The sequence below is a fragment of the Chroicocephalus ridibundus genome, chromosome 23 (assembly GCF_963924245.1).
Source record: "Chroicocephalus ridibundus chromosome 23, bChrRid1.1, whole genome shotgun sequence".
Taxonomy (NCBI): Eukaryota; Metazoa; Chordata; class Aves; order Charadriiformes; family Laridae; genus Chroicocephalus; species Chroicocephalus ridibundus.
In genome coordinates this window covers 1,199,745-1,213,463 of record NC_086306.1, presented here as the reverse complement: position 1 = coordinate 1,213,463, position 13,719 = coordinate 1,199,745, and the positions used below count along the sequence as shown (strand labels likewise).

Here is a 13,719-nt window from a genome sequence, read left to right as displayed (position 1 = left end):
TCCTATGCTGGTTACGCGAAGCAATTCTGCTGTCATGGCATTTTTGTAGTCTTTATTCCCAGGAAGCAGGTAACCATCCTACATGAGTTTCTGAGTCCAGTCAGGGGTAGCTGGGTCTTCGGGTTTGATCTTCTCGACCGCAGGAAATAGTTTTGTACCAAGGGACAACTTTGCGCGTTCTCGCGGCAGCTTTTCTCTGTCTCTGCAGATACAATAAATTTTACTGAATATTAGCGGCAGGGGTTTTGCTCATGGTGCCTGCTCTTTATACGATAGCATTTGTATCATCCAGAACAATACTAATGGAAACCTTAACAAATACTGTCTGTTGTTAACCCTCTCAAATTTTTACAAATCTCTGGGTATCGTGCACTTGACAGACCAAGGGTCAGATGAAGTTAATTTGAAGAGAGTTTGATAAATTAATCTTCAGCTTCTCTGTAGTCTTCCACTGAGCCAGCCAACGTGCTGTGCTTGTGTAAACCCTTCTGCAGATCTCCCAGAAGCTGAAACCATTTTGAAAGCGAAACCCCAGCCTATTAGAATATAGCAGAGAATCCTTCGGCAGCAGATGTGCGTTTCACAGGAGATGATTCGGTGAATATTTCTACATTGCAGAGCCCTGTGCTGCTCCTTCTGGCCTCCTTCAGCTCATTTTGAAAATAACCGCAGGCTTGACACACGTATTGTATTGCTGCTGAATCTCAATCAGGCCTGAACACTTTGTCTGCATCGCAGAGCAGCATTGCAGCAACGGCAGGGAGGGTCCGACCCCACATCGCAACCAAACTGTCTGCCAACATGAGACTTCAACACGCTGGGTTTTGAGAAAAACTTGGCCGGGTCTGTGCACCTGCGTTTGGGTCCGAGACCACACAACGAGTTGTCAAAACCAGTGCGATGGGTTGAGCTGCTGTAGGGCAGCTGACACAGAGCTCAGACGAACGGACGGCTTTGAAAAATGTGCGTTACTGCCTGGAAAAGATGCAAATGTTAACTGACACCTGGGGTGGGACTGGGGAGCTTGTGAGAGACCTGGTAACCTGAAGCTCTCTTGGTAGCGTGTAGCCGACACGGAAGATCAAGTGGGCTGTTACACAGCGCCTAGCCGCGACACAGCTGGCTTGGCTGTGTGGAGAGACGGTTTGTCAGTCAGTTCTCCCCAGCAGATTGTTTTGACACATAAATCAAAACTATTTGATAGTTCTGTTTCTACAGTGGTCACTTAGAGCTGGAGGGAAGCCGTTCAGCCAGCCAGGGGAGGCGGCAGAATAGTTAGGAAACGCAGCCTATAAATCCACCTGATCGCTTTCTGCATTGATTTAGCGTTTTGCTAGCAATGATGTCAGGAGCTGAGTAGGTATCAGACTCCTTCAGCCCAGGAGGTATCTAAGTCACCTACTACCTTTGGAGATTTTCAGATTAGTATGTAAAGGCTAGACACGTGGATGCTGTTGACTGTCAGACATGTCTACTTACTGCTCATCCGAAAGCCTCTTCCTTTGCACTTGCACCAAGTTTGGAGCAAGTTTCTGTGACAGAAAACATTGTTCTCCAGCATCTTGTACAATCACACCAAATGGCTGAGTAAAAAATGTGCAGGTCTAAGCTGCGTCGTCCCCGCACGGCACTTTGCACAGCACGCTTGTTCTTGCACAGAAGATGACACTGTTATTTCTTTTGATTGCAGGGGAAATTGGATGCTCTCTGGGTCTTGCTGCGGAAGGGTTACGACCGCGTATCTGTGATGCGCCCACAGCCAGGAGACAAGGTACCGTGCCTCAAAACATGTTTTACGGCTAGGGAAAAATAAAACCCCTCTGAAGTTCCTGACTGCCTTTACATGTGGGACTGAAGGCAGATACTCGCATCATTCAGTCACGTCTCTCAGCTTTGTTTGCAAGTGCAGTTCGCGCAGGTCGACTGAGACAGCTTCCAGTATGAAAACTGTCCAGGTGTGGTGACACATACACCCATCAAAGAGCCCAGTACAATCTTGCTCTTAGATAATACAGCTGCTTTCAATTACAGAAGTAATTCTAATGAATCGTAAGGAATACTTCTGCATATTTTCATTCATTAAAATCCTACATTCTGGAATAAAACTGTGAACACACATCAACATATATATTTTGCTACATAAGTTTAAACTTCCTGGGCACTTTTACAAAGCAAAGTTTGCAGAATGAGGTTTGGACTGTTGTGTGAGAGGGAGGAAGCATTCCCACATATTTCTAGTAAAAACTGTGTTTGTGCAGATTTCTATACATTAATGTGTGCTTATGGGTGGAAAGAGAAGCCATTGAGGAGAACAGACTAACATCACTTTACAGGAATCACAGAATCAATTGTCAGGGTTGGAAGGGACCCTAAAGCTCATCTAGTTCCAACCCCCCTGCCATGGGCAGGGACACCTCCCACTAGATCAGGTTGCTCAGAGCCCCATCCAGCCTGGCCTTAAAAAATTCCAGGGATGGGGCTTCCACCACCTCTCTGGGCAACCTGTTCCAGTGTCTCCCCACCCTCATGGTGAAGAACTTCTTCCCAACGTCCAGTCTGAGTCATCCCATCTCTGGTTTTAATCCATTCCCTCTAGTCCTACCAGGGATCACGCTGTCTGTGACAGCAGGATACCACAGAACTACCTCTCATCTCCAAGGCACTGATCTGCTCCTTTTCCGTGGAGTTAAATATCTGGGTGCTTCCTAAATAACTGCAGGGAAGTTATCCCGGTCTGTCTCTAGAGGTACGTAGCTGAGCGCTGAATGACCAGCACACCCCGTGTGCAGCTCCAAGCGCCCGGCAGACAGGCAGGGACGTGCAGCTGGGAGGGGAGAGCGAGAGCTGCACCTCAGCTTTGAAACTTAGCCTGTGTTCAAGGTACGCAACCTGGGTGAATTGAAAGCCCTGGGGTAGCCATTAGACATCCCCTAACCCCTTGCAATTTAGATGGTTGCACCCAGTTGCCCAGGGCCGTTCCCATTCCAAGGGTGGAGATTCAACACCTCTCCGAGCCGCTCTCCATAGTCACCTCATGGCGAAAGATGCCCCTTGTATTAATGTCTTATGCCATTGCTTTACACACCTCCGACATAAACCAGGAAAGGAGACTGGAGTTGCTTCAGGAATTTATTTGGCCCAAAGCATAAGAAATATGTAGCATTGTGAAGCCTTCAAGAAACTCAACTGCATATGAAACAACAATGTAATTTTTGGGTGGGGAATCATAGTTCTGTAACATTTGGCTCCCTCTAAGGTTTTCCACTGAACGCAGGACCGATGGACTATTATGAATAAAAAGGTTTAATATTTTATTCCTTCAGGGGGAAGACTTGCTAAAATATCTTCACTGAGTGTGATACGGATTTTACTATGTCAGAACATACAGATTGCTAATGCCTGGCAGTTTTCCCACAGAAATCAGGGTTTGAATTCAGGATGCCTATTCCACGCATAATTTTTTTTGACTTAACAAGCTAAGATTATTTACGTGGAAGATGCTAGGGAAAACTGAGAGCAGTTTAAGTGAAGCCGACACAGTTAGCAGCAATTTATCTTAGCGCGACTGACAGCAGGCTCCGTCTCTTCTTGGTGACGTGTCTCTCAGACGTGCGGTTCTGTGCGCTGTCGGCACAAGCAACAGCAGAATTGGCCCATGCAGGTGTTAGATGATCCAGGCTCAAAGTGAACTAAGCTCTTTATGATTCTGCCGTGCTAGAAAGGATCTCTGACTTGGGTGCAAGTATAATTTAGTGTCAAAGGGAAGCTGGCTGAAAATGCACCCAGGCTTACAGCTGCTAAAATACCTGTTTCTCTCCAGCTGGCTCCTGGAAGGCTTGCAAACGTTTGGGCACTTCCCTGTGTAGATACGACGTGCTTCTTGGACTTTCTGTGAGGGTGGACTGCTCTTAGAACATTTGTTTTCCTTCATGTAAACAAACTTACGAACCTGAGCGTTTGTCGTCTTTGAATAACCGTGTGCGACCCTCTTGATGTTGTTCATCACTTTCAGACTTAAGTGAGCTGTTTATGTTTATTCCTTTACAGTACTGACATAACTACCGGGTGATGTCACTCCCAACAGTACCGGCAAAACCAATATGAGAACTCCCTGTAAAACACTAAAATGACATTCATTAGTTTACACAGCTGAAATGGCATAATTGGGCAGGGTTTCCCCTCCCCTGTTCAGCAAAAATGCGGGGGTTGTTCCCCTGCTTCAGATTTAAAGCGGGGAGAAGAATCTGGGTTTCAGATCTAAGAAACCCAGACCTGGGTTCAGCTCTAAGATCTCTGAGTCATCTCGCATCTCGCTATAGGCATTCCCCGTGATTTGGATTCTGATTTTAGTCTGTCATACCTCGCTTTCTCCTTTGTAGATGTCGAAAGTGATTTTACCAGAGCTGGACGTTGGGAAGGTTGACTTCACAACATTTAGAGGCTTCTGTGCAAGGAACTGGGAAGGAATGAAGCATTGTTGCTGTTAACTGAACTACCACAATCTACAACTGTGCCCTGGGAGACAAATTAGTCAAAAAGTAAAGCAAAAGGTTGCAAAAATAGTTGCAAAATTTGCACCTCGCAAAATAATGAGACCCTAAGCCCTAGCTGATTCCTGCCGAACTCCCTCTTTTCTTCTCTCTGTCACTGTTCTTCTAAGAGAAAGTTAAATGCATGTCTAAACCTCAGGATACAAAGGCTGCATGATTGAGGCTACGTTAGGGCTAGTGGCTTCTTCCAGGTCAGCAAACATCAAATATTATCTTAGAAAACACATTTCCGTGTTGGCGTGATTGGAAATGCAGTGGGAAGGTCAGTGCTGAATCGATGGGGACGGCTGTGGGAAACATCTGCCAGTGTGGACTGCAGCTTCAATGCAGATAGTCCTGAGTCAGGGTGAACAGTTCAATTTCCTTGCAAGAAAAAATATCAAGGAAAAGGAGCAATTCCGCAGAAAATCTTTTTTGAAATGAAACTTGTCTCCATAGGACAGTGTTGCAAAAGAAAAGGATCGGATGTGTTACACTGAAACGATGGGGAATTTCTACCCGTGCAAACAACTGTGGGGCTGGAATCCCCTGCCCGGAAAGTCAGGGCTGGTTTTAATGAGCTTGGATCCAATCCCTGCCACTAGCTTGGAGACATTTCACCAGTATCACAATGAGAGGGCCTCTGGATTACTTATCAACGCAGCCCTTCCTCTGAAGTGGATGTTTGGTAATAAAAGTTTAATAACCTGTTCATCATTTCCTTCATCCAGCCTGGGACATGGCTCTTGGCATCCCTCCAGGTTGCAACACCATTCACAGGGACAGCATTTCGTCCCTTCGTTGTCCAAAGACAGGACCGCTTCTGTGATGGATGCACGGCCTGCGCACTGGGTCACTGAGCAGACACATTTATACACCTGGTCACGTGCCAGGAATACCACCAAGCATATGGTATGTCTGATGGCTGACAGCTAGTGTGAGGAAGGTGCCTTTTACACAGGGCTCTGAGATATGGCACGTCACCTCCTTGACCTGACGTGCAGACTGAGGCCAACTGGCTGTATCCAACAGGTTTAGATATTCCTAGTGCAGGAGCTGCTGAAGAACAGCACTGTGGAGGACATTCACACCATGGCCGCCCTGCACATGCACACACACAGAATCACAGAGTGGCAGGGGTTGGAAGGGACCTCTGGAGATGATCTCCTCCAACCCCCTGCCAGAGCAGGGTCACCTCCAGGCGGGTTTGGGATGTCTCCAGAGACGGAGACTCCCCCACCTCTCTGGGCAGCCTGTGCCAGGGCTCTGCCACCCTCAGAGCAAAGAAGTTCCTCCTCATGTTAAGATGGAACTTCCCATGGTCAAGTTTGTGCCTGTTACCCCTTGTCCTGTCCCTGGGCACCATTGAAAAGAGCCTGTCCCCATCCTCCTGACACTCCCCCTTGAAGTATTTATAAGTGTTGATAAGGTCCCTCCTCAGTCGTCTTTTTTCCAGACTAAAAAGACCCAAATCCCTCAGCCTTTCTTCATAGGAGAGGTGTTCGAGTCCCCTCATCATCTTGGTAGCCCTTTGCTTCCCCTCTCCAGCCGTTCCCTGTCCTTCTGGAACCGGGGAGCCCAGAACTGGACCCAGGGCTCCAGATGGGGCCTCCCCAGGGCAGGGCAGAGCAGAGGGGGAGGATGACCTCCCTCCACCTGCTGGCCACGCTCTTCTGGATGCCCCCCAGGATGCCATTGGCCTTCTTGGCCACCAGGGCCCATCTCTGGCTCATGGTCATCCCGTTGTCCCCCAGGACTCCCAGGTCTCTTTCCACAGAGCTGCTCTCCAGCAGGTCACCCCCAACCTGTGCTGGTGCGGGGGGTTATTCCTCCCCAGGTGCAGCACCCTACACTTGCCCTTGTTGAATTCCATAAGGTTTGTCTCTGCCCAGATCTCCAGCCTGTCCAGGTCTCTCTGGATGGCGGCACAGCCTTCTGGGGTGTCAGCCACCCCCCCCAAATTTGTGTCACCAGCAAACCTGCTGAGGGGATACTCTGTCCCTTCATCCAGGTCACTGATGAATATATTGAACGGGACTGGACACAGACACCTCGATGCTCTCCCAGCCCCGTGTTTCTGGTGTAGGGCTTCCCAACACTAAAGATTAGCCGGTGGGGAAGAGCTGTAAGCGTCGTTTTGGCAGTGGTGAGCTAGCTCTAAATTCCTGTGGCCTCTCTCTGTGATTCTAAATAGCTCCTTTGGACCAGGCAGCATGGGCCAGGGCTGCAGCAAGGACAGACTCGGTCCTCACCAAAATCTTCAGCGTGGGTGAATGGTGGCAAGTCTGCTGGCTTTCATAGCTGTCCACTGGCAAATTTAGGTTTGATCCTGTTCTGCTCTGCTGGGAAGCGTAGGTAAAGGAGTGCTCTACCCAGCTTGTCAGAGCTGGTATCGACATCTCCCAAGTCAGTCGTGTGGTTTTAAAGTGGAGGCACAGCTGGTTGGAAACTTCAGCCCTGCTGCCCTGGTGTAAACCCAGCCTTGCCAGTCGCGGGAGACTGGCAGCTTCAGGCGGTCAGAAGCAAGGCTTTGAGGTATTGCTGCACAAGGCAGGGCAGCTCCAGCTTTCCAGCTTTCCCCTGACTGCCTGACTTCAGCCCGATGCCATCCTTTCACAGGGTGCCGTGCTGCCTGCTGTTGCCAGAGGGGACCAGGCCACCCATCGTGCCTTTCCCAGGTGCTCTGCAGGACTGCTGGGCGATGGAGGCTGGGCTGGGTGCTCTGGTTCGTCTACCTGGCGCTCACCCAGAGGAGTTTCAGACTAACTAGCTCAGTTTCAACCATACCGTGCAGCTGCCCAGCGTAGACTGCATGGCACAAGCTGAGTAAGTACTTCAGAGTTACTTAGCAGCAACCCAGCACACCCACGCTGCCAGCTACCGACAGACTACCAGCCCTAGCAGTCTTACAGCATGGATGTGTCCTGGGAATGACAGAAGCAGTGATTAGCAAAGCATCCTACAGTAACCGGCAGCCTCGAACAGAGCCACCAGATTGAAAACCTACCACGTGGTGCATTCTCAGGCTAGATAAATATTCAAACCCTTGCAGGCAAAATTTATGGCTAGTAAAGAGGAGCCTGAAATTTGTGGACAGGAGCCTTTGACCATATGATATTCCTAAAAGCTAGGAAATTCCTGAAAGCCATTCGTACGTCCTTCCTTCTCTTTCCTGAAGAAAGGAAGGAAGCAGATTCAGACTCTTGGTGTTGTTGAATGGGCACTTTAATTCACCCACTGGTCAACACAAAAAAGTGAAGCCAGATGAAAAATAACTGAAAGGCATCTCTGTTTGCTTTGGAGCCTGAAAAGGAATTGGACAAATCCCAGGGTTACATCATTTTCATATATAAGTAATCCCTTGCTATAATCAGTTACTTTATCCACTGCCAGAACATTAGCTGAGCCGTTCAGAAAGGTTGCTTGCGTAGAATGCACCGTGGATTCAGCTTCAAACAGTGTTGACTAATTGTCAGTGGTTATCTGCTGTAGCCCACACAGCTTCCTAGGTACCATACGAATTCTCAAGACAGACGTCCCCTGCCCTGAAGAATCTCATTAGTCTATAACAAGACATTGGTTCAAGGGTAGTGACTAATAAATTTGCAATCCGTAAACATTGCAATGGCTAATGCGGGGCCTGAAGCTTAGATTCCAGTCCTCCTGCTCTGTGTGACCTCAGACGATCCCTTCCCTTTGCCTCTTGTCTGTTCACGCCCTGACCCCTTCCACCAAGGTTGAGCTGCCCTGTGCTAGGTCTGGTTCTTCACTGCGAGGGCTACAGTTCTAGAAATAACTGATCGGTAAGTGCTGGATCCAGGGTTAGATGGTTCCAGACAAGAGAGAGCTGATACCTCTTCAAGGAGAACTGCGGGAAAGGACTCCTGCCCGTAGCGTGGCAACAGCCTGAGCCGGAATCTTACCTGGCTTTGAACAGTACAGCTCCATGAAAGCCATGGCTTTGGATATCAGCAGCAGGTCCTGAATAGCGTGGGGTTGTGTCCGCAACAGCTGGCCACGCGCCTCTCTGCGCTTGCAAGGAGCAAACTTTGGTCTGGTTTGCAGAAGGCTTTGAAAAATGCATCTTTTATCCCAAAGTGAAAGGGAGAGAGAGGGATGTTCGGGACCTGTTTTGAAGTGCACCCAGAGAGGCCGAGATGCACAAAAAGTTTGTGAAATTCTTTTTTTTTTTTTTTGGAGTCAAACCTGGAGATGGTCTGCGTTTACCAACAGACACAGATGTTTCCAATAAGACAAGGAAGTCAGAGTCACATGGGATTCCTGTGGTCTTCTCACATTTTCGAGAGACTAGGTTCGCATTCCTGTCAGCATTAATGAGGTTATTTTTACATTCAAAACATCACCAGATAGGGGTGATGTACAAAAATATATGTATTTTTAGAGAACCTTATCGCTTTTATAGTGGAGTAAGGGAATGCTTATTTGTGCGAATTGTCACTTAGCACAGGATCCAAATAATTGGTGTCTCTTTGGAGTGTCAGTTGCACTTCCCTGATAAACATTGTTCTGTCGGGAATTTATAAGGAGATTATTAAAATGTGCGTCAAACTCAGACTTGGCCAGGAACACCTCAATCTGGCGGCAAATTATATTTTAGATTTTTATTGCGTTGTATTATCGCATTTTCCTTTTGTGTCGTATAGGTAAATGTAGATGAGTGTAAATAGGGAGTAAAAGTATAACAAAACCGTGTGTAATTATAGGTAAAGATGTATCCTGCCTAGATTAACAAAGTTGAAGGGAGAGGAGCTTTTTCCAGAACAGTTTGGCAAATTTACTGGTGAAATCGCATAAGCTCATATCTTGTTAGATCTCAGCGACACAGTTCTGGTACAAATTGTGGTTAGTTACGACAAGAGGATGAGGCTACAAAATACATGGCAATGTCCCCATTAAAGTAATCGCGATTGTTCTTTTTGCAATGAAAGGAAGGATGTGTGTGTGTGCGTGTGCTGACATAAAAAAAACCCAGCTTAATATAAACAGAACGGTCAGAGTATGAAATAAGACAAATTTGCAGCCAAATTGCATGAATCTTCGCTACAGAAAAGCACCGGTTTTCAACAAAAGCTTGCAAAACTCCCTCTGCCCTACGATCGCACATACTGCAGTGAAACGCCAAAACCTCAAATTAACTTGATTTCTGGCTTCACCGTGAGTGCTTTGTGCAGTAAGGAGTTCAGATGACCCCTCTGGATTATATCAGCCATTCATCCCAAATGCCTAGTTTTTGTGAAGGGCCCAATTCTGCAAAGCAAGGACTTGCTCCTGCCTGTGAAGTCCCGCTGCATTTCTGGAGAACCGCTGGAGCACGCGACCCAGCGCTGCTGACCAGGGACCCACCTCTACACAGCTGTGCGGCGGGGGACGGCAAAGAGCTGTCCTACCCCAGCCAATAACGGCCTGGAAGTCTTCAGCAGGATAGCTCTTTTAATTTGCATCCTGCTAGTGTAATTCTAGATCTAAGGTGTCCAACTGAGCTGGAGGTTTGTGGGCTATTCTCAAGTGCCAGCAGGGAGATCGGAGGTTTGGGCACTAGACTGGAGTCGAAGCTTAGCGTCAGTCCAGTCTCTGCCACTGCCACACGGAGTGACCTTGACCAAGCCCCTTAATCACCTCCCGTTTCTCAGAGGCTTTTCCTGTCCTCTAAATGAGGCTAATCCAACATATTTTCTTTCCCAAAGCATTTGTGAAAGTGGTTGGAACTCGGTAATAAATGTAAAGGATTAGCAGGAGCCCTGGCTGTGGGCAGGGACAGCTGTGTCTGCAGGTTTGTGGCTGGGTTCGCACAGTGGCCTGTGGGTGCAGGGGGTTACAACGTGATGCGGACGGCACGGAGATTCAGCGTCTGGAGGTCCAGGTCTGTACATTTTAGATCTGTATGGTGCTCTCACGTAGCTTAAAGTAGAAGTCCAGCAGTGTTTCTTACAGAGTTAATTTTTCTTTTGCAAGCTGAGGTGTTACAAGAAGAAACTCGGTGGGCGCCGGGAGCTAGCTTTGCCGGGTCTGTCCGCACGGCGTCTTTGGCACCTGTGGCAGGAGTTCACCTGTTTCAGCAGACCGTAATTCTCAGTTCATGGGACAGTCCCCCGCGGGGGCAATCGTCATTGTGTCTGAAAAATGCAGGGGAGGAAAAAAGCAGCCTGAATCATTACCATGTCACAGTCAAATTTCCTCCTTCTCTGTCTGTTCTTGTGCTTTCAAAAAACCTGAAAAACTTTTAATGTGCTGCACGGAATTGGGTATTTCACAGAGGAGATTAGCATTGGCTGCTGTGCCATTTGAGGAACGTGTCTTTTTATTTCTGGCAAATTCAAACTCTCAGAAAACAAAGTCTCCTTTCCAGGACTTCCCCTGTCTTGTGGAGAAAGCTGTGTACTTGAAAAAACCTGTCTGGGAAATAACTAGTCGTTTCTCACTCCCCACACAGTGCTGAAATAGAAGGAAATTAAATCTAAACTAAAAAGAGAGGGACGGTGATGCCGCATAGCCTGGGGCCTCGCTCTGTCTTCGTTACAGTGGTGTGCTCGTACGCTCCAGCCATCAGCTCAAATCAAACCCATGGTGCCAGGCGCTGGGCGGTTGTAAAATAAAACCAGCATCTCGGCTTTGTTTGAGGCAAGGGGCGAGAGCAAGTATAGACAGATACAGTGAGAAACACTGAGGCAATGCGGTCGTGCTAATTTATCTGAATGCTAAATAGTAGATCTACAACACCAGCTGGAATAATCCATTGATGTAATTCAAATCCTCCTTTAACCACAAGGAGTGACTTTTCTTGCTAGTTTATTCTCCCTCAGCACATCTCCCGTGTGGCTTCCAAAGAAGGAGCGGTGCAAAGTTCCAGGCCAAACTGACCCTATGTGTGCATGCACGCGTTAGAGCCCGGAGCAGGCACTGCCTCTGCGGATCAGGCCGTAGGAGGGGGAGAGTGTAAAATTCTTGCTGGGGCAGAGCAATACTCTTCTGGAGTAGTGGGACGGGGCATTAAACGGTCAGGCGCGTCTAACCGCGCAAAACTTGCGGAAAGTATTTTTGTTTGCCAGAGGACAGATGTCTGGGTGCAAGCACTGAGATGGCGACGTGGGTTTCTCCATCTAACTCGGTACCACCTCCCCTCTTGATACAAAGGCAGGTGCTTGTATTTGCGCTCTGGTTCCTCTTCCCCTCCCATCCTCCCTGGCCCGAAGCACACAACTGTATTTTGCTCCTCTGAGTATGAAACGGCGTTTGTCCAGATTTTGGTACAGCTCTGAAACCGTCACAAGTGCTGAGCTTTACTGTGAAGTGTCATTTGCATTGAGGCAAGAAATTAACCTGCTTAAGCGTTGACTTGAGATTTCCAGAGCAGCGAGGGACTGGGCAAGCGCTCTGCGCAGAGGATATTCCTGCGTGGGGCTCGTGGAAAGGGCGGCCTTTGGTATAACTAGCTGAGAAATAAAAGGGGTTCCTAGTTTGTTTTAAAGAGCAGAAGGCAAAACAAGCCAGTGCAACGGCAGAGTTCAGACTTTCCTTTGCGTGGAGTGAGTAGTTCGGCAGCGGTGGGGTGAATTGAAACAACTATTGGAGTAAAACCCTTACTGGGGCGGTGCAATGATAGCAATGCTGTGCCGTGGGGGTAGAAGTGCAGAACCCAGGAGACCAGATGCAGAAAAACATCTAGGTATGTAAATTCTCACAGAAAACATTGCAGATTTCTTCAGCAGGTGTTTAGGTTCTTAGAAATCAGTAAAAACACAGGAAGTGAAACTCCTATAACAGAAAGAATAGGATTTTCATGCAGAGACGAAGCACCTTCTGGCAGATGTCTGGAAAACCCATCTCTCCCATGCACGTTTCTTGCTGAGTGAATGTTGATGTTGCATTTGTGTTGTGTTTCCCTCATGCAGCTTCCAGCAGTGGGCTGGACTTACTCTCCTTATCCTTATGGGAAAGCAAGGTCATTGTTTCCTGTGGGATCGCAATAAATTCCTGAAAATAAGCAGCAGCCCCAGCTGAAAAATTTGGACTGCGTCTGGGTCCATCTGCACGGAGAACTGGTGAGGGGAACCCTAGGTCTTACATCAGCGGTCAGGGGGCCCTCAGGGACTTGTTAGGCATGCAAAGTCACCCAGAAACAAAAGCACCGCCGGCAGACGTTTACCTGTAGTCGAAGGCACTGAAAGGGATGACTTAAACTACAGCTTAATTCAATCCCTGGCTCCCGTCCTGGATGTGAAAGCATGTGGTACCTGTAGGACCCGGGGCAAACCTCCTGCACCAAGCGCAAAAAGAGCAAACGGCGTCAGATTGGAGATTTAGGAGGGAAGTTGTGAAGACAAAGGCGCCGTGGATGTAGGAGTGGGACAGTTGGTAGGCTCCTGCCGCACCAGTGTGTCACACAGCAGACGGGTTGAAGCATAACAGGTATCCCTGGCATCAAGGTGTGTAAGTGCCAACAGCCGCAGAGCCCAGCTTCCTGAGCCATTCCTGTTAATACGCATACAGATTCCCACCACGTAAGTGGTATTGCGGAAGAGCCATAAAGAGACACGCTGGTGCACGGCAGGGCAGCAGCCGCCCTGTGTGGGTGGCTGATGTAACCCCCGCTGGCCTGGTCCCGCTTTACGCAATGCTCTTCTGCTGCCGGGGCTTCAGCTCTCCCTCCTGCCTCTGCTGTGACTGGTGTCCCACCGAAGCCTGTGGGTACTGTGCCGTGTGTGCCGCCCCTTGCCCACGGCAAGTGGATAAGCAAAGCCCGTTCTCCCTCCAAGAGGAGCACGATACTCTACAGGTAACAAAGAACCCCTTCCTGTATGTCCCCACAAGCAGCAGGTGTCTATTCTTGGTAAATCACGGCCTGCGTCCCACCCCATACCACCAGGAACTTACAGACCGCGGGGAGCACAAAGGCAGTTTATTTCAGTGTTGGTACCGGTGACTGGTCATCAGCCGTTACGCACTTGCAATAAACTCAGCTGTTAGCAGGTTCATGAGGAACTGTAAAGCCCATTAAGTGTTGCTGGCACACAGGAATACGGTTTTTAACTTAAGGCTGCATTGTTAGAGCTATATCAAGAATGCAGAAGGAATGTGGCAGTTAGCCTGGGCCTTTGCTTGGAGTGCACAAATCCAATGAAACCGTCCCCAAAGCCGTAATTATTTCTTCATAATTGGATACTGAGGAGTA

At 48.4% G+C, this 13,719-nt stretch overlaps 1 protein-coding gene across 2 annotated transcripts in view; it reads left to right on the top strand.

Moving 5' to 3' along the window:
* The window catches only part of ANTXR1 (ANTXR cell adhesion molecule 1), a 116,019-nt gene that overhangs the window by 87,075 nt on the left and 15,225 nt on the right, over window positions 1–13,719 (top strand). For both annotated transcript variants that reach the window (XR_010074013.1, XM_063358715.1), the window contains exon 17: window positions 1,691–1,771. Coding sequence is in view for 1 of the 2 variants with exons in the window: in XM_063358715.1 (XP_063214785.1) it covers window positions 1,691–1,771 (81 nt within the window). In the remaining variant the exon portion in view is untranslated. The remainder of the gene's footprint in view (window positions 1–1,690; window positions 1,772–13,719) is intronic.